Source organism: Hyaena hyaena, unplaced genomic scaffold, assembly GCF_003009895.1.
Source record: "Hyaena hyaena isolate Hyena2069 unplaced genomic scaffold, ASM300989v1 scaffold_375, whole genome shotgun sequence".
Lineage (NCBI taxonomy): Eukaryota > Metazoa > Chordata > Mammalia > Carnivora > Hyaenidae > Hyaena > Hyaena hyaena.
This window is the reverse complement of record NW_024081006.1, coordinates 980,076-1,001,199: the sequence shown is the minus strand read 5'-3', so window position 1 is coordinate 1,001,199 and position 21,124 is coordinate 980,076. Positions and strand designations below refer to the sequence as shown.

Genomic DNA, 21,124 nt, shown 5'->3' with positions numbered 1-21,124 from the left:
GCCTTTTTTCCCTAAACTATCATAGGCAGGAAGGAACATCACCATTATAACATGGGTACAGGGAGAGGTCTCAGTGATTGTTACAAAAAACCTACCGTGTGAGGACACCTCTGGTGTCGGGAGGCAGCGTGCATCTCAGTGGCAGGCCACAGCACCGCTTCAGTGCCTGAGAAACAAGCCTTCTAGGGCACGTTTTGCTGCCGGCTGGCTACCTAGCTATGTTATCGTTTGTTTGTAAAATGAAGGGGCCAAAATAAGTTATGTTTAAAGGCAAGTTCAGCACGGAAATAGGACTTGTTAATCTTAAAATGTAACACCTTAAGCTTTGAATTTCAGTTCAAAATTTCTAAAGATCTTTTCCATTCATACTTAACATGTTTGTGTACATACTGTCTGAAAAAAAGAACTTTTATTTACTGGAGAATTTGCTTACTATCTTTACTTTTAAAGTGTCTGTAAGAATCTCATTGTTTCTAGGCAGTCCATAAAGAACAGCATACAACCACTGATGTCCCCACGTTAGGTGCACAGAGAGAAACCTTTTACCCTGATAGTATGCTCAGGGTTTGCACACTGGACAAATATTGTAGTTTACTTTTTTACAAGTTATTCCGTGTAAGTTATTCTTACTGTTTAGCATTATTTATTTAGTTATTTTTACATTCATTTATTTATTTTGAGAGAGTGCGACTTTGAGTGGGGGACGGGGAAAGATAGGGGAGAGAGAGTCCCAAGCAGGCTCTGCATTGTCAATGTGGAGCCTGATGCCAGACTCGAACCATGAGATCACCTGAGCTGAAATCAAGAGTCAGACACTTAACCACCTGACCCCCTAGTGTGATTTAGAGCATAGGTTTGTTTAGGCTGTAGTGTTGTTTAGAGTTTGATTTGGAGTAAATTTTGGTAATTTAAAAATACTAACATCTTTTTCTCCTTGGTAATCACCTTTTTTTTTCTTTTTTTCTCTCTGTTATGTTATTTGAATAGTAATTTTATGATTACAAAAATATGTATGATTTAATTATAGAAAATCCAGGAAAAATAAGCAAAAAGAAAGGGGAAAAATGATCTATAATCTCACCATTTGGAGAATAACCAACATAAACACTTAGGTCAATATCTTTCTTTACTTTTTTTTCCCCAAAATCATTCTTTTCCTATTACTTTGTAAGTTGTTTTCCCCCTAGTATATGATGTGATCATTAAATGTGCTCCCTATGAGAACACTTCAAAAAGCTGCATAAATCTCTGTTTATGAATGTGCCTCAGGTTCCCTAAGTCGCTTGTCGTTTAGACATCTTGGGTGTGTGTGGAATAAGTAAGGTGAATATCCTGGGAATTACGTTTTGGCGTGTGTCATGATTCCTTTGAACAACTTCCTAGAATTATATAAATAACCTAGAGGCAGCAACAAAATGGACGTTTAGTGGGCGTTTACCATGTGCCCTGCACCATGCAAAGCACTCCATCTGGAAAATCTTCCCTAATTCAGTCCTCCAGCAATCATCTGACATAAGAGTTACTATGATCCCTATTTTACAGACAGGAGAGTGAGGGGCAGAGAGCTTCGCTGTGCGGTCAGGGTCACAGAGATGGCGGTGCGGGCACAGCGTGTCCGGGTGCCAGGGTTGCTGAGCATACTCTAGCCGCCCCCAGCACAGCAGGGCTGCCTTCCACACCCTACCACCTATTTTTAGACTCCTCAGAAGACTTCTTTGTGCTCTTCTTCCGTTTTCCCTGGTGGTGGCTTCCTCTGCCGATGCCATATGCTCTGGCTTGGATTTCCTCCACACCGTGTGTGTATTTTGCCCTTGTGTACACCACAGCTTCCTCAGAACATCCGCGGCCTTCTCACTTTTTCTCCTTGAGACTTTCCGTTTCCTTCACTTCCCACTTCTTGTTCACCCATCTGCTCAAGCAAGGCTGGGCGTCTTTCCTGGCTTCTGGTGGCTATATTTAGCTGTTCCCGCTGCCTGCAGTTGGTGTCGCTTCTCTTGCCTGCTTCCCTTGCTGTCTGAGGGCACGCTGTGGGAAGCGAAGCAGAACTCCACGCCAGTGCCCTGCCTGCCCCCCGTTTCTCCCAAACCGGGCGCTCTTAGTCCGTGAACTTTCCTTAGTCCGTGAACAGCGACATGTTGTAATCCTCATGCGCACGATGCATGTTAGGCAGTGGCCACAGCAGTCTGCACGTCAGGCCGCAGCCCTTAAAATAAAACATTATTGTCTGAAGTCAAAATATCATAGAGATGAATGGGAAGGGAAGAGAGCTTTCCTGCCGTCCTCAACTCCTGCTATTCATTCTCCATGCCCTGGCTCAACTCAGTGGCCGGGTTCTTTGCCTGGGTCCCACACGTCTGATTCCATTCTTCGGTTTACTGAGTCCCTGCCTCCTAAAACCCCGTCATTCATCATCTCTTCTGAGCCACGTCTCGCTACTTCCTTAAGACCCACCGAACTGCTGCCTCTTCCAAAAATCTGCTTTCATTTCCACGTCTGTGAGTTGGAACTCATCTGCTCCCCACCGAATTGTGAAGCCTCATGTTTGCTATCTTCTGCAGAACTCACCTTACTCCTAGCTTACCTCCCTCTAAACTTGTAGAGGTCTGAATCCATGTCTCATTCATCCTTGTATTTCCCACAAAGCCTAACAGTACAAACGAATATATTGCTGACTACCTTAAAGAATAAGTGAGTAAATAATAAATCACAAAAGCTTATCCTATAACCAAGAAGTAACAGAAAGACATTGTGTCATTGTACAAAATGGACCTATAAAATCCATATATTATTAACCAGGTTAAAAAATTGTATATTATTTGAGTAGAAGTGTAATGATACATCAACTATTTGGGGATGAAGAGTGATGGAAACTCTGCTTTTTAAAAAGCCAATTTAAAAAAAATGTCTTCAGATACAGTCAAAACAACAGTAAAAACAGAACAGAGCCAATCACACCTCACTGTTTTTGAAGGAAAACAGTTCAGTAAGTAATTTGGGGTTAGGACTTAACATTGCAATTGGTGAATCTCCCTTAAAGGAAACTGAGTGTGTGGTTATTCATCGGAAGGACCATAGTAACGAAGCCTAAGAAAGGATGTGTACACAGGGAAGAAACAGGCGAGAAGAGCACGTGACTTGGGTTCTCAAATAGCCGTCTGGACGTTGGCACACACTTCCAGAAAACGTGGCTTACCGAGGAGGAGACTGTGTTTCACGCAGGAGGTAATGAGAGAATCTACCTCAAGGTTTAGTTGTGAGAATCACAGTTCATGCGTGCAAAGCTCGGTGGCTGGCATATTGTAATTGCTATAAAAGGGTTAGATACTAGCTGTTTTTCTCTTCAGGTACAGTGGCTGTCATTCTCTGGTCCTTCCCTGTGGGGCCTCCAAGTACGGTTGGTGATGTGTTGCACACAGTAGTCTAAATGTGCCCCTCTTTCACAAAGCTCCATCAGTTTCTTCCCTCGCCTGTCAATCTTGCTATCCGATAAGACAGCGATGGGCTCTTTAGCCGACACTAAGTCTTTCTGTGCTAAGCCACCTAAAGTTTTTAAACTATAAACCAGTGTTTTCCAGCAGTAAGTCATAAAACCCTTACTTAAATTCCGTTTCATTGTTTTGACCTGACTCTAAACAAGAATTTTTTGAGAAGGAATAATTGCCTGTACTGAGTACGTGCTCTGTGCCGGATACTCTCCCTGTGTCTCTGCCGGTGGAGACGAGGGGAACAGGAAATGGAAGGACTTCTCCAGTATCATACAGCTAGTAACGGGCAGAAACATGATTTGAACCCAGGGGTGTCTGTGCCGTAATTCCAGCCTCAGCCGTCACACTCTTTCGTATACTGGAAGGCAGAACATACGTGCCAGAGTAAATATCATAAGGATTTCTCTTCAGTGTCTTATTTACACATAAAAATTACAGTAACTGCTTGTTTCCATAAAACCTCAAGGCAATTACCCAAGCACTTGTTTTTGATTACAGAGTACCAGTTTACTGAGAACAAATGACTAAAGCTGTCAGTGTTTAAAGCATGTTAGCTGGACTTTGAGGCGCCTGGGTGGCTCAGCTGGTTAAGCGTCCGACTTCGGCTCAAGTCATGATCTCACGGTTCATGGGTTCGAGCCCTGCGTCAGGCTCTGTGCTGACAGCCTGCTCAGAGCCTGGAGCCTGCTTCAGATTTCTGTATCTCCCTCTCTCTCTCTGACCCTTCCCTGCTCACGCTGCCCCTCTCTCTCTCTCTCTCTCTCTCTCTCTCTCTCTCTCTCAGAAATAAATAAAACATTTTAAAAAAAACAATAAAAACAATTTAAAAAAATAAAGCATGTTAGCTGGGAGGAGAATGAAGCTAAGATAGAAATAAAAAGTTGGTTCCCACAATTTTAGAAGCTTGATTCTTGCCTCTTTCTTTTATCTGTAATTATATAATAAGGTGAAGAATAAGTGACAAGCCACCCTTTGCCTCCAAGTGATTCCATTTCTATTTATAAAGTCTGAGAAAGTTGAAGGGTTTAGGAATGTTTTAAGATTAAGCAAACTCTAGAGGGGTAATAGAGTGGCTTTCAAACTTCCAAATGGAAAAAGTTCTTGGACCCCTCAGCCTGTTTCAGCGAGAAAGTTCCTCTTATCTCATTTGTGGGCTTTTTGGTGGGCTTTCCTTCGGGAAACAAAAACGGTTTAAGTGAATGAAAGTTGACATTTTCTACAGTGTAGATTCCATTTGTATTGATATCGACTTGGGACTTAGGCAAGAAAACTCTCTTCACTTGCCACCAGAGCCCGAAGCACAGTTGCAGACTTGGAGAACTGTTCTTAATCTGTGCACGCTCACCCAGCAAGTGCTAGGGGCTGCCCTGTGCACTTGTGCAGGTTGTGTACTGCACAATTTAGAGGGCACCAGTCTCCTACATTTTTATTATTACAGTGTTCCTGTTAGCACAGGAGAGTGTGTGAGGAAGAGGACCTCTGAGCTGCATGCTTCCCCCGGCTGCCCAGCACCTCCCACGCCACTCCCCCACCGGCAGACCGGACCTCGCATCTCTCCAGTTCTTCTTCCCTCCCAGCTTTGAAAAAGAAAACAAACAAAATAAAATCAATCCACTTAAATAGGAGTGGCTACTGAAGATTAGAGTTCCCCAAGACGTTGATATTTTAAAGGAAGTGATTGCTAAATCCAAATAAAACTAATACGTAAAATAAATAGAGAAGACTTTCCAAGCCAGGAGGCAGTGCATTCCTAGTGTCCTTCGTCCCCTCTGGGCTCACAGCACCCCAGTTGGTAGCCACATGCAAGGAGAAACTTGGGCCGCTGCCGGGCCCCCTTCTTTTAAAAGCCTGCCAGGCTCTGGCCTCAGTAACGTTCTGAGCTCATCCAGCTGGGTTTGTGTCTGTAACCTGTTGAAACAGTGACTTGTTCAGTGGCGGTGACAGGAGGCAGGGACCAGGATTTGCAGAGCAATTATTCTTATTTTATCATAAGACTTGCATGTACTCTACCTCATACTCTCCTAATTTATACAACACTCCTATTCCAACTATGAGATTGTAAGCTCCTTAGAAGCAAATTCTCTGACTTAGACCTTCTCCACAGAGTGCTGAATTTAGACCCAGATTGGGTGAGGATTACTTTAGGGTTACACGGCTAGTTAATGGCAGGAGCAGAAAGAGAACTCCGATTTCCTCATGCCGTATAGCAGGCTAGTGTTCTGTCCATTCTTCCACTGTTTCAGTGATCTGCTGCTGTGTAACACACCACTCCAAAACTCCACTCCTTAACACAGCAACACTGCTATTTCTCCTAGGCTTCTGGGTAAGGCATTTAGTTGGGCTGTTGACTGAGCCACTCACTTAGCTGGTTGCAGATGGATTGGGCTGAAACGTCCTGGAAGATGTCATTTGCATGTCTAGAACCTCAGTACTTTTCCCATGGTCTCCTTCTCTCCATATTTTCTCTCCTCTCTTTCCGTGTTCTAGCCTGAACTTCTTTACAGCTTGGTAGCTGTCTTCCTCTAGTGAAAGCAGAAGTAAGCAGAAGTTGACAGGCGTCTAACACTAGCCCAAAACTGGCACAGTGTGACTTTTACTCCATTCTCTGGGTCAAGGCAGGTCACAAGTATCTATGTGGGAAATAGATACTACCACCTGCTGAGTGGAACAGCATGTACATTGAGGGAGGGAAGGAGTTGATGGTGGCCATCTTGGAGATTATCCATAACCAGAAGCATAGTTAACCAGCAGATGTAGCCTCTCCCTAATTCCTAGCAAGCACCCTGATAGAATGGAGAAACTCTAGCCTGGGCAAAAACAAAGGAGAAACAGGAGAAGAAAAATACCCTGAAACACTGCATCTTTTTCTATTTTCAAGCCCAGCAAAGAGTTAAGAAGGTGGCACCCACCTACCCACACGGCCCTCTAATCATTCCTCAGCTGAGTTTCTTCTGGTTATCATTCAAGCATCAGAGGAGGCGCTGCTGCACTCCGGGCCATGTGTAAAGAGCACGATTAGTGCCTGTGTATCCTACAGCAGGCATTTTAAGTAATTTGGTTTTACAGCTACTGCTATGTCTGTTTTCTGTGTCAGGCTTTCACACGCCTATTTCTAAGACCCATTCTCTGAGCAGCAGTTAAAAACAATACTTTCCAGTGCTGCATTGTGTATTGCTAAAATGTAATACACCTACAAGTAACCTTTTCAACCGTTAATTTCCATCTATAAGTCAAATTATCCCCAGTTGCTAAGAAAAAGCATATCTCATTAAGTTTCTCCTGCTTTCTTTTTAACAGTACAGAAGATTCTTATATGAAAGAACAAGCATCTAAGACTGGAAACTCAATTTTCTAGCCTGTTCCACCTCTAGCAACATCCCTTATATTCTAACTAACTTGGTTAGGAATCGCCTACATAATGAGGATTACGGGCATACTTCGTTTTATTGCGCTTTGCAGATATTACATTGTTTTACAGATTGAAGATTTGGGGCAACCCTGCGTCAAGCAAATCTCATGGCACCATTTTTCCCTCAGCTTTTGCTCACTTAATGTCTCTGTGTCACATATCAGTAATTCTTGCAATATTTCATCCAAACACATTCATTTTTAATGTCTTTGGTGATCTGTGATCTTTGATGTTACTGTTGTAGATGTTTTAGGGTGTCACAAGCTGCACCCATATAAGACAGTGAACTTAATAAATGCTGTGTGTGTTCTGTCTGCTCCCCCGTCCCTCTCCCCTTCTTTGGATCCCTCTATTCCCTGAGACACAACAGTGTTGAAATTAGGCTTAGTGAGGGAGGGATGTTTAAAGCTGAGACAGGCTGAAAGCTTAGACCTCTTGCACTACCCAGCTAGCCAAGTTGTAAGTGCAAAGGAAAAGCTCTTGAAGGAACTTAGAAGTGCCACTCCAGTGAACACTTGGATGATAAGAGAGAGAAACAGCCTATTGCCGATATGGAAGAAGTTTGAGTGGTCTGGATAGAAGCTCACGTCAGCCACAGTATTCCCATAAACCAAAGTCAAATTCACAGCAAGGCCTGGCTCTTTTCATTTCTGTGAAGGTTGAGAGGTGAGGAAGGGGCAGAGGAAAAGTTTGAAGCCAGCAGAGGCTTCAATTCTTGAAGCAGAGGCTTGGTTCATGAGGTTTAAGGACAGAAGCCGTCTCCATAACATAGAAGTGCAAGGTGAAGCAGCAGGTGCTGATGGAGAAGCTGCAGCAAGTGACCCAGAAGATGTAGCTGAGACAGTGAATGAAGGTGGCTGCACTAAACAGATTTTCAATGTAGATGAAACACTTCTGTTGGAAAAAGATGTCATCTAGGACTTCCATAGCTAGAGAGAAGAAATCTCTCTGAAGAAAACCTGGCTTCAGAGCTTCAAAGAACAGGCTGACTGTGTCATTAGGAACTAATACAGCTGGTGACTTTAAGTTGAAGCCGGTACTCATTGGCCATTCTAAAAGTCCTAGGGCCCTGAGTTGCATGCCAGATCTACTCTGCCTGTGCTCAGTAAGTGGAACCACAAAGCCTGAGTCACAACACATCTATTAATAACATGGTTTACTGAATATTTAAGCCCACTGCTGAGACCTCTTGCTCAGAAAAAAAGATTCCTTTCAAAATGTTACTGCTCATTGACAATGCACCTGGTCACCCAAGAGCTCTGATGGAGATGGACAACAGGATTAATGTTGTTTTCATGCCTGCTAACACAGCATTCATTCTCTAGTCCATGGATCAAAGAACAATTTTGACTTTGAAGTCTTATTATTTAAGAAATACATTTTCTAAAACTCTAGCTGCCATAGATAGTGATAATTCTGATGGATCTGGGCAAAGAAAACTGAAAACCTTCTGGAAAGGATTCCCCATTCTAGATGCCATTAAGAACATTAACGATGTACAGAAAGAGGTCAAAAGATCGACATTAGCAGGAGTTTGGAAGAAGCAGATTCTAGCAGTCCTGGATGACTTTGGGAGATGTAAGACTTCAGTGGGGGAGGTCACCGCAGATGTGGTGAAAACAGCAAGAGAACTAGAATTAGAAGTGCAGCCTGAAGCTGTGACTGAATGACTGTGATCTCGTGATAAAACTAACGGGTGAGGACTTGCTTCTTATGGATGAGCAAAGAAGGTGGTTTCTTGAGATGAAATCTTCTGGTGCAGATACTGTGAAGATTGTAGAAATGACAACAAAGGATTTGGAATATCACATCAACTTAGTTGATAAAGCAGCAGCAGGGTTCGAGAGGATTGACTCCGATTTTGAAAGAAGGTCTCCTGTGGGTAAAATGCTGTCAACCAGCATCACATGCTGCAGGGAAATCATTCATGACGGGAAGAGTCAGTTGCTATGACAGGTTTCACTGTTATATTAAGAAATTGTCACGGTTCCCTCAGCCTTCAGTAACCACCACCCTGATCATCATCAACATGGAGGCAAGGGTCTAGGCCAGCAATGGTTAGCATTTTTAGCAATAAATTATTTTATTTTATTTTAAAGTAATCTGTACACCCAACATAGGGCTCAAACTTACAACCCTGAGATCAAGAGTCGCACACTCAACCGACTGAGCTAGCCAGGCGCCCTGCAATAAGTGGTTTTAAATTAAGGAATATATGTTGTTCTTTTAGACATGATGCTATTGCACACTTAATAGACTACAATATAGTGTAAACACAACTTTTTTTTACATTTATATAAATACAGCTTTTATATGCAACTGGGAAACCAAACAAATAATTTCACTTACTTTATTGTGATATTCTCTTTATTGCAGTGCTCTGGAAGCAACCCTACAATATCTCTAGGGTGTGCCTGTATTCTCTTCCTCTGAGAAAAATGCTCTTAATCTTCTAAATTTCCTTGGGAAATGTTTTTGCATGTATGTTTTTTTCCTTAACAAAACCAGACTTTTTTTTTTTTCGTTACAGTTAGATTGTCTTTTACAGTTTAGATAACTATTCAACCCACAGTACTTTTTCCTAGAAACAATCAAATAAATAAAATTCTCTAGTGTCATATCAAAAGAGGAAATGTAAAAGCAGCTATTTATGGACTATAGAGGCAAAACATTTCCAATTTTAAGAGATTATCATTGTCTCTTATGTGTGTGAGGAAATAATGGTTTTGTACCCAGCTGCCTAGGGAGTAGGGCCCACCAAAATCACAGTTTCCCCCATTCGTGTGGCTCAGATAATGAAGATATTTTCTGTACTTTTCTTACACTACATTGTATGGGTAAACATTTACACATGGCACAAAGCTAGCATTCAGTTAGAAGAAGTCCAGATTTTTTTAACATCCTGTTTTACCGTTTCTCTGATTTTGCTAGTGATGAGTTTCCTCTTGTTTATTTGCTATTTTCTTTTGTTTTGTCTATGACTGAAAAGACACTGTGCCTCTTTAAAACCATCCAAATCATGTGGAGAACTGTGGGAGTCTTACTGAATTTAAAAAATTTTCCATATCTCTACCCCTTTCATTTTAGGAAGAAGAATTAGAAGCCCAGATTTCCTTCCTTCAAGGACAATTAAATGACCTAGATGCCATGTGCAAGTACTGTGCGAAGGTGATGGACACTCATCTTGGTGAGTGAGCTACTTTGGCCCCGGGAAGAATGACAGTCATAACAAGAGTGTGCAGTTGGCCCTGGGTTGAGCTTTCGATGTGCGTTATCTCGTTAAGCCGCACAGCAGCACTGTGGTAGTAGAGGTACTGTTACTATCAACATTGTACAAATGACGAAACCGAAGCACAGAAAGATTAATAAAATTTCCCAGGATTATAGAACTAGTAAGTGGAGTAGAAATTCACAGTCAGGCGGTTTGACTATAGATTTCAATTCTTAAGTGCTATACTGCCCTTTATAAATATCGGTCTACATCAAACCAGAATGAAATGTTGAGCTTTCAAGGTCAAATATTCAGCTCTACTGTTGTGCCAATCTGTGTGTAGTTACTGTTATTTTTTAAATACTTCATTTTTTTGTAAATGAAGAGAGAGAGAGAATGTGTAGGAGAGGGGCAGAGAGAAAGGGAGATAGATAATTTGAGGTAGGCTCTAGGCTCTGAGCTGTCAGCACAGAGCCCCATGTGGGACTCGCGGATCACAAAATCATGACCCAAGCTGAAGTCAGACGTTTAACTGACTGAGCCACACAGGCTCCCCTTAAATACATGTTTTGAACCACCAGCCTGAAATGCATGTCAGGACCACATGACCTTTTCTTATTTCTGACTGCTTATATTCTAAGAAATGTCCTAGTTTGAAGTTCAGTGTATATGTGAGTCCTACATATGTCACGTTAGAAAGTCCTCAGGCATTACTCTCTACATTTCTAAAAGTTCTGTATTTTGTTATCGAAATGGTCTCTGCTGGATCACATATGTTTTGCTTCAGTAACTCAGTGCTGCTTGCAAAACTTCAAAATGCATACTATTACTATTTTTTTCAGCCCTCTTATGGGCATCCTTTCTTTCCCTATTATCTTCTTCCTCCAGTGTCTAGCATCTGTAGTTTGGGAACAAATTAGGAGAATAAGACATATACTCTAATGGAAGTGGTTAATACGCTGCTCTGTGAGTGTGGACAAATGACAATACCACGTATTATAAGAAATCAGGATGCATCCCACTTATGAGGGGAAATCACGTAGAATCCACCAAGGCAGAGGTCCTAGGAGTGGGCCATCCCTGGGGCCTTTACAGAAGGTGGACTCTACCTTCGACGCCACTGACCTCTCAGCTTGTTCATGAATTCATTTGCATGTGGTGAAAAGAGCTGTCATTTAGGTGTAGCCTAAACCATACTGACCTCTAGCAAGTCATAAATGTTGTCTTACAGATTTGGAGAGGTGCTTGCCCTAGGCAGCTGGCTGCATGCCGGGGTCTCACTAGGCGGCTGGCTGGGCCCTGGTCCATCCTCAGTTTCTCCTCTTAACCACTTCTCCTTTAGAGAAAGCGCCCAAGAGGGAGAAACAACAAGGGAGACCCGGGCCGGTGATCAGAAGGGCAGTACCCCTGGTCACAGTAAGAAATGTTACCCTTGTCACATCTGACCCACCCCTGTCAAAACGGTTTGTTTATCTGCTTCATGATGATCATCTTTAAAAATGCATATAGAACTAAGTTTATGTGAATCTCATAGCATCCCACTATAAATGCATCCGAAAGAAGTAATGGAGAGAGAGCTTGTATGTAAATAATATATCTTATGTAACTAATTTTAGTTTATTTAAATATTCTTATTTTTAAAACAAGTGTATGTCAGGGGGCCTGTGTGTTTGTGTATGTTTGCTTCTCTGGTTATGTGAGTGACCTTTGTATTGCTTGATTTTTGGTTTTAACCGAAGTAGGAGAACAAAGAAGTAACTGAGAGAAAGATTTACTGGAACTCTAGAAAATCCTGTTAGGAAATCTCTAGGTTGTTTGGTCCACATAGCAGCTATTTTAAAGCAGCTTTACTTAAGCCTTAAGAATTCGTTCAAAGAGCTTTCGTTCTGATTTGGTCTTTCAGTCAGCTCTGTAAAAGCTGAGGGGGGAACACTTTAATTAAAGAAAAGCCTATATCAGATGTGAATTTTCAACTAACCACAAAACTCCATTCATTTCTTGTGTACGTTTCACGTTCAGCCAGAATCCCCTCATGTAGTTGTCAACTTCTTTTCTCCATATGAAGAGCAGGACCCCTCTCATAAAAAGGGATTGAAGGGTGCGCCTGAGGGGCTCAGTCAGTTAAACGTCTTACTTCAGCTCAGGTGATGATCTCACGATTTGTGAGTTCGAGCCCCACGTCAGGTTCTGTGCTGACAGCTCAGAGCCTTGGAGCCTGCTTCAGATTGTGTGTGTGTGAGTGTGAGAGTGTGTGTGTGTGTGTGTGTGTGTGTCTGTCTGTCTGTCTGTCTCTGCCCCTCCCCCGCCTGATCTTTCCCTTTCTCTTTCTCTCTCTCTCAAAAATAAATAAACATTAAAACAATGTTTTAGATGAGCTTGAAGGATGCTACGAAGAATTCCTGGACCCAGGGCCCACAGATGCATTTCAATCCACCTGCCCGTTATAAACAGTGATTTATTAAAGGATATTCCTGTGTTGTAGGCAGTTTTGATTCTAAGCAAAAATTGGAGGAAAACACAAAGATTAATTAAGGTGAAGCTCTTGATTGTTACTGATTATAACTTAGTATAATGCCATCTTAAATATTAAAATACTTTTTTACTAACGCTAGGAGATGTTCCAGCCAAATTATTAAAGTAAAAAGGCAGGTAGCACAACAGTATATATTTGATGCAAAAATAACTACTACCAGTGATGGCCTGGCTGAAAGGAAGGTTATAGGATGACTTTTCTGGGGGATCTAATTTTTATGCTTAGAAAATGCAAAACAGTCACTGAAAATCTGTCGATCCTGAAGTGCGAGCACCTGGGGCTTCATCTTCAGACGCCAGGCAAGAGCCCGTTCTGAGTGGCAGGAGTGGTGTTTGAGAAGGAGAGTGACTTGTGTGGCACCAGACAGACACAGGGTTGAGATCAGACTCCATCACTTAGCGCAGCCTGCTTCTGGTCGTGTCTTCGTATAGAAGATGGAGACGCAAGTGTCTACCTTGCCAGTTTGTTGCCAAGACTAATCTGTTTTTAACCCCAGCACAGGGCATGGCCCAAAGTCAGGTCTTCAACACAAATTCTCTCCTCTGGCTTCTTAACTCTTATGTGTCCCTTCTCAGGGAAGATCCTGAGACACTCATCGAGTCTGTGACCAGAGTGCTGAGTACTGACACGTGGTGCAGGCCCCTACAACTAGTCCGCGGGCGAACCAGGACCAATACCAAATTTCCCAACACCTAACTAAATATCCCCTTATCAGTGATGCAGAAAGATGCTGGAATTGGGGATATGCTGGTCCTAGGGTTAGGTGTGTGAGCTCTTTGAGCAAGAAGAACTTGATCGGAACAGAATGATGCCCAGTCCTTGACCTGAGCTGGCCGGGCCTCCGTTTTGCGCTGGGCCACAGGCTACCAAGGCAGCTGTGAGAAATGCATCAGAAACGTATTCTAGGAGGTATTTTCTGTATCCTCTCCTAACATTAATTGTTTTCACCACGTTCCTGCATTTCAGGAGAATTCCATATCACCCTGCATTTTCATCATTTCAGTTATATTTTAAAATGTCATGTATAGTTCAAGGCTATTTTTATAACTTACAGAACAAATATAGAGAAAAACATCTCAGTTAAAAATCACATAAAGGCACTTGTTCAAATGGTTCTTTAATTATAGAGGCAATAACATTGACAGGCTAGCAGTTACTTCCTTATAGGCCTGGAACCTAAAACTAAAGAAATATTTGTTTTATCAAAACTCTACCAAAATCCTAATTTTATTACTTCCACACAGTTGAACCACATGAATTCAAACATTGAGAGACAGGAATTGAAAATGCATGTGTTTATTAAATCTAAACTTTCCTGTCAACTTCAGGAGACTTGTTTTACGTGTTCATTTTTCTGTTGCTATAGTTACTCCCCTTCCTGTCATACTGACAGTTGAGTTAAACGCCATTGACAGTATTAACCTCCATGGTTGAGCTCAGGCTATTTTTAGGTTTGCCGTATTTTACTCATAATTGCACGTGGGCGAGCGGCCCACACTTCTCTGTTCCGTGAGCAGCCAGGCTGAGCTGCCAGCTGTTTATGAGGAGTGTGAGCTGTTCACCCTGCTGGCCCGAGAGCCCTCACCTGCCCGCTCCCAGAGGAGGCACTTCTAGCCTCTGTTGGGTACTTAGACAGTGGTTTCCAGCAGCCTGCCCTTTCTTGGGTGGTTCATGCCAACAATGGCAAGGTTCAGTGCAGTGAATTCCGGCAAGGTAGGTTTCCCAGAGTGCTGTAGCTCATAGGAGCTCAGAATGGTGAACGGGTGGACGCTTTACAAGCCATCTCAGCAGTTCTTCATTTCACAGATGAGGAAACCAAGGTCCAGGAAGGATGAGACACACAGCTGGCTGTGGCACACGTACCTTGAGTCTAGACCTGATTCCAGTCCCTGGCTTCTCTTTTACTGGCACTCTGACAGAAGCCAACGCTGGAATTGGTCGTTGGATTTCAGATCTTCTGCTGTTGTACTGCACACATCATTACCGAGTTTGCACTTGTCATAATATTTATGTAAGAATTAGCTGTAAGAAGAGGCCAGTTTTGAAAATCAGTTTATTTGCTTCTGCAGGAACTTTATAAATCTAATTTTCTCGTGTTTATGAAAACAACTTTCAATGGATGTCGTTGGAAATGTTCAATAAGGCAATTAACTAATGAGATTTGAAAAAACAGGGAAGGGAAAATATGATCACCAGACAGCTTCCTCTCTGTCAATCACACTGTGATAAAAGTTTTCATAACTATTTTGAGAATTTTAAATGCTGCATTTAATTACGGGCAGGATAGTCCTCTGTCGAAGGAGAAGATGCCTTCCCTTGAGAATCTCATTAAAAAGACAGATTCTGATTCAGGAGGCCTGATACGGGATCTGAGGTTCAACATTTTTAACAGTCCCCAGATGACCCGATGTTATTGGCCCGTGACCATCTTCGACCAGCAAAGAGCAAAAGAACTTAAAACTATGTGGGCAGAATTAAACTAATATATTCATAATCCCATTAATGTATTCATAACTCCACACATGTGCAGCTAAGTTCTGTAGGCAGACGGCACCCAGTCTCCCCTGGTGTTCTAGTGTAGCTTTCAATCATCTGAAATTCAGTTCTCTCTTCAGCCTCTTTGAACTTGTTCTATTCTAGTAGCAAGAGGCTCTTCCCACCCCCTGCATCTCCCGCTCCAGTTTTATTATCAGAAGATTTGGAATAATTGGTCAGCATCTAACTCGTACCGACCCTCTGCTTATTTAGAAAAACTCAGCAAATGATACACTGCCATATCCTTTCCCAGGCTAAGACACCACAACTCGGAGCCAGTGACTTCAGTATAAACTGTCCATCTTCCATCAGTTTGCTTTTCACTTGCTGGCTGTCTCCCATTTTCCCAAGTGCTTTTCCACAGGAGGAATCCACACTGAATATCTCTCCTTCCCTGTCTTTTTACAAATTAAGTTTCCAAATCCTTCATCTTTCTTAAACTGTCTGACTGCATAGCCCGTTCACAGCCCTCCATACCAGTCTGCCTGTCTGTCCTCCAATCCCAACCCTCTCTAGTTAATGACCCAACAGGCAAAAGACTTGTCCACCCTATCTTGTGGAAACAGATTTGCTGCTGATTGCTTGAAAGCTCAAGGACTTTGTGGCCACCTTAAGCATCTCACACTAAGGTAGAGCTTGTGAGTAGGGGAAAGTGTAACCCAAGTTAAGAAGGCTAATGTTCATTGCCTTGGGCCATGTTTAAATCCCTACTGAGTAGTAGCACTTAACTTTGACTAGATCCTCCCGTCAGCAAAACTCATGGCCTAAAATTCACCAAAAAAATATATCCATCTTGGGGCGCCTGGGTGGCTCAGTTGGTTGAGCATCTGACTTCAGCTAAGGTCATGATCTCACAGTTCGTGGGTTCGAGCCCCGCATCAGGCTCTGTGCTGACAGCTAGCTCAGAGCCTGGAGCCTGCTTCGGATTCTATATATCCCTCTCTCTCTCTGACCCTCACCTGCTTACACTTGTGTGCTCACGCTCTCTCTCTCTCTCTCTCTCTCTCTCTCTCTGTCTCTCTCTCTCTCAGAAGTAAATAAAACACATTAAAATTTTTTTCAATTAAAAAAAAATACATATATATATCTTAAATTCAGTTCACAGGATCTTATTTGACTAAATAACAATCTTACTCAAACTGTCCTCCTAGCTCATTGCTTCCAAATGAGAGGGTCTGATGGCAGAACCCTAGGATATTTCCTTTTAGTAAGGCCCTAGCTGTGATTCTGCTTGTATTTTTAGAAACACGTCTTCTATAAAAGGCATCTAACCATTACTAGAGCTTCAAGACCTTTTAAGTTTATTTCATTTTATATTTTATAAATGTTTTTAATGTTTTGTTTATTTCTGAGAAAGAGAGACAGTGTGAGCAGGGAAGGGTCAGAGAGAGAGGGAGACACAGAATCCGAAACAGGCTCCAGGCTCTGAGCTGGCTGTCAGCACAGAGCCCGATGCGGGGCTCGAACCCCGAACTGTGAGATCATGACCTGAGCCAAAGTCGGACGCTTAACCGACTGAGCCACCCAGGCACCTTCTAAGTTTAAAAATATATGTAAAGTCTTTTTTCTGGTTGACCTTCAGATGGCAGCCATATCATGAATATGATAGATTTTGCTGTGAGGAGTCATACTTCCATGACATTCCCTGGCTGGTAGGGTAGGAAATCCTAAGGGAATAATACGCCAAGTGGTAGAGATAAGTAAAGATTTCTAACTCTGCTAAGTACTCTCAGTTTACTGGAGAACTCTTCATTGTCACCAAAAACTAATCTTAAATGCAAGACACATATTTGCTTAGTCTTACCCTTAGTTTTTCCTAACTGAATGCTCCTCTCCCAGTTTAGGGTCCTCAGTCATTCTGACAAGCTGAATGCAAAATAAGACCCTTGGTTATATTTTCTGTGCAATCTGCTTTTGGTTTTTAAGAAAATATTGAGCATGGAGTGCCTAACCCATTTCTGAGCTCTGGTTGGTCATGTTAGTATCCCTTAGTTCTTCACCTGAGAAATATCTCCCCTACATCTATTCCTCAGGACATGAAAATCAGCCCTCTTGCTGGTAAGAAAGCCCTGTGCTGTTCATTCAGCCAGTATTTACTAAGTACCTGCTTTCTAATGTAAATATAGGTTCTGGGAGAAGTAGATTGGATGGGGTGAAGTGGAGGAGTGGTATTCTAAAATTGAGCTCAGCGCTCAATGGAAGATGTGTGAAGCTTCAAAGTAGAGAGAAAGAGTGGGCCAAGGAAACTTTACCTCATTGGAAATGCCTAAAGTGACACATAGCTTCACATGAAACCACGGCCTTCCCAGAGCACCAGTGATCTCACGAACATTGGCAGGGACCTGTGGGGTTCTAAAGTAGTACGGATGTAGTGAGCAGAGTGCCATAATTGGAACCAAAGGACCTTGCATCCAGGATTCACCATGTAGAACTGTGCAGTTTCATAAGACTTGTAGCCTGTGAGCCTGGTCTGAGAATACAGTTCCAAGAGTAAAAGATGGGACAGGAGAGTCTAACAGCTAGATGCTTTCAAGGGTAAGACTGTTAACAGACAGCTGATGCTTAAACACAGTTTTAAGGTGGACTTTAAAGGAGGGTTTTCTAGAAGGGGATCAGCCTTTGCAGAGACACGCAAATGCAAAGGATCTATTAAAGGATGGATTTGACACCTACAGTCTTCTAAGCCTGCCTTCTCCCACCATCTGGGCAGCCATGGTACACACTCTGAGCAGAAATTCCTTTGTCAGCAGTGCAGCCAGAGCCAGTAGTGACTACAGCTCTGCCCCCTCCTGGACTCATGGCCACCTCTTCAACCGTTACCACTCTGAGCACACATGTAACCCTAGGTCAACCCCACATGCGACCCCTCTATTTGGTAACCGCCTGCATATTTCCTCTTTAAGTCTGGACAGTCCTTTATGTGAGAGTGTCTAAGGTCAAGGTAACTAAATTTCTATCAGAGATGAGAGAACTCCAAAGAACAGAATCCACTTGTCTGGATATTTAAGGTACTAGAAAAGGGAAAACATACTAACCATTAATAGTAATAGCAATGTGCTTGAGGTGGACCATTTTGATTATCCCATCTAACGAATCTCTCCAGCAAACCTCTGAGATGGGTATTGCCCCCATTACCAATGGGTTTACACAGATTTCTGCCCAAGGTCATCAAAGTTCAAGATGTTTAATGCTAGGACCAGTGCTCTGGAAAGTTCTGACAGAAATGATATAGCAGTCTGTTTTGCATGTAGATGACTTCCTGGCCTGCAAGCTGACCTCACTTGGGTCAGTTCTACCGCCAAACAAAGGGCACTGACATCAGAAGGCAGTCAAAGTCAAGTCAGTGACAAGATCCCATCCTACGCCTCTTCATATCTCTCTCTGGCCCTTCCATCAGTGCCATGTGTGGACGTGTGGGGAAGCTCAGAGCTCAGGAGTCCAGATGATGTAGAATCTAGTCCTAGCTGTACTACTTCCCTGTCATGAGACCTCAGGTAACGGACCAGGGATTGCTGCTTGGCTCCCTTTTGTGTAAGAGGATGACGGTCTTCATCTAAATGGTTGTTGGGATAGTCACGTGAGGCAACGCGGCCATGTGGAAATGAAAGGAACACAATCCTGAGCCTCTACAGTGGCAACACACTATGCTCATGTATTTTCTCTTCATCGTAATCCTTTGAGGAAAGTCCTGGTATTACCCTCAGGGGTAAGGAAGCTAAATTCCACCTCCACGATAGATGTTACTTCTGTTTTGTCCCCTTCCCACTATCCTTATTTAAAAAAAAAAAAAAAAAATTTTATTGTTTATTTTTGAGAGAGAGAGAGAGAGAGTGTGAGTGGGGGAGGGGGAAAGACAGAGGAAGACACAGAATCAGAAGCAGGCTCCAGGCTCTGAGCTGTCAGCACAGAGCCCGACGCAGGGCTTGAACTCAACAGTCCACAGGATCATGACCTGAGCCAAAGTTGGACGCTTAACCAACTCAGCCACCCAGGTGCCCCCTCCCACTACCCTTCTTAATGAGCTTATGTTACCTTTTGTCCCAGCCATTCAAATGAAAACAGTTTTATTCTACCAGTGAAGAAAAACGGTTTTTAAGAGATTGAGAAAGTAGTTTGTGTGCCACTTCCACTACTGTTACCATCAGAGATCTACTTTTGTGGTGTTGACGTCTCTTTAGATGCAGTAGATTCACCATGGAGCTGTTAACGTTGATGACATTCTTGTGTAATCTTCACAGAAGTAGTTATGTGAGATTTTCCCCCTTTAGTTTCAGTGCTCCAACATCTATATTATATAAAACTTAAATAGAAGGAGATTATAAAGAACATAATCTTCATTCTATACAGAAACAAAAAGAGCCTTTATCTCATCACTTATTCTGCCTCTTGCTAAAAGGAAGAATATGCATTACATTGGAAATTTTACTATTTTAAGGCATCAGGAAAACGTCATTATGTTTTTCCATTTTTCCATGTAGATGCAACTGAAAGCAGTAGATTTGTTCCTGAGAAGTTGTATATTAGTAGAATGCTCATAAATGCTACCTTAAATCGATGTATAGTTGAACTAATGCAGCAAAGGATTGACATGGCCGGTACTTTGTTAGTAAAATCCAAATTCCTGTATTCAAGACATTTAATAGTCTCCAAAGGTGCCCTTTTGTTTTAATTTGGATTTCTGTACCCTGGATTCCTAAAAGTGAGACTACTGAGCTTAGTCATCTATAGCAGAGGTTTATCCTTAAAATTAAGTGAACAGTATATACATGTGTGGGTTTGCAGGGCAGAAGGTTTTGGTTTTCATCAGATTCTAAAAGGTGATCTTTGATCCTGGTCAGGGTATGGCGCTGAAGATGCTAAGTCCCTGGGCTCTTCCTCTGCCCTGGGCGTGCCGGTGGCTGGCCTCATGGCACAGCAGGCCGGAGCCAGCCTGGCACGTGAAGCTCTAGTCTGCGAGCAGGAGAGGATTGGTGGGGCTGTGTCAGTCCCCTTCAGTAGAGGAACCGGATAGCTTGTGTCCTGTGTAACAGTGAAGAGCTTGGCTGCCATACCGGGTCGGACAGTGTTTCCTCCTCATTCTGTGTCCATCTGGAACTTGTGAATGTGACCGTTTTGCAAACAGGGTCTTTACAGATACAATCACGTGGAGACGAGGTGATACTTGATTAGTCCAGCGACTGGTGTCCTTATTAAAGGAGAGGGGGTTTTGGACACAAACACAGAGACAGTGCCACGTAATGATGGAGACAGAGCCAAGGAATGCCAGGGACTGTCAGCAACCTCCAGAGGCAAGGAAGAGTGGTGCCCTAGAACCTCAGGGGGCATGGCCCTGCTGACACCTTGACCCTGGACTTACAGCCCCCAGAACTAAGAATAAATTTCTGTTGTTTTAAACCAGCCAGTTTGTAGTACCTTGAGACTAATACAGCTGCTAATAACATAGTCCCAAAAAGCAGTAGAATAAACAGATCAAGGAGGTTATTCCTATTTTTTTCATAAATAAAAGAAGCCTAGAGGTGGGCAGTCCGAGCAAGTACAGCAGCTCCATGATGCGCCCAGTGCCCAGGTTCCCTCTGGGTCACTGCCCACGGTCCTTGCAAGATGACTTGTGAAGCTCCTGCCAGCATTTCGGGCAGCGGAAGTAGGAAGCCTAAAGGCCCAAAAGCCGCAGATAGAGTCAGACCCAGTGAGGAGATTTCCAGAAGCGCCGTCCAAGGACTTCTCTTACACCTCACTGGGCCAGAGGTGGGTCACAAGACCCACCTTGGCTGTGAGGGGAGGTGCGCAGGGTGCTGCCCTGAATGAGATCTGGGGCGTGTTGGCGAGGGAGGGGTAGAGGGTGGAGCTGGCGTGGCCCACCAGCAGCTCTGCCACCTTAGACCCAGGAGACGGCACCGTAGTGGGCATCTAGGCTCGCTGGCTGTTTGTGCTCATAAACAAGCTAGAGCATG

General features: G+C 43.1%; 1 protein-coding gene across 6 annotated transcripts in view; it reads left to right on the top strand.

Annotated features, from left to right (window-relative positions):
* Positions 1–21,124, top strand: part of TBC1D5 (TBC1 domain family member 5) — a 540,103-nt gene that overhangs the window by 504,893 nt on the left and 14,086 nt on the right. For all 6 annotated transcript variants that reach the window (XM_039250589.1, XM_039250592.1, XM_039250590.1 and 3 more), the window contains one exon: positions 9,982–10,081. In XM_039250589.1, coding sequence (XP_039106520.1) covers positions 9,982–10,081 — 100 coding nt within the window. The remainder of the gene's footprint in view (positions 1–9,981; positions 10,082–21,124) is intronic.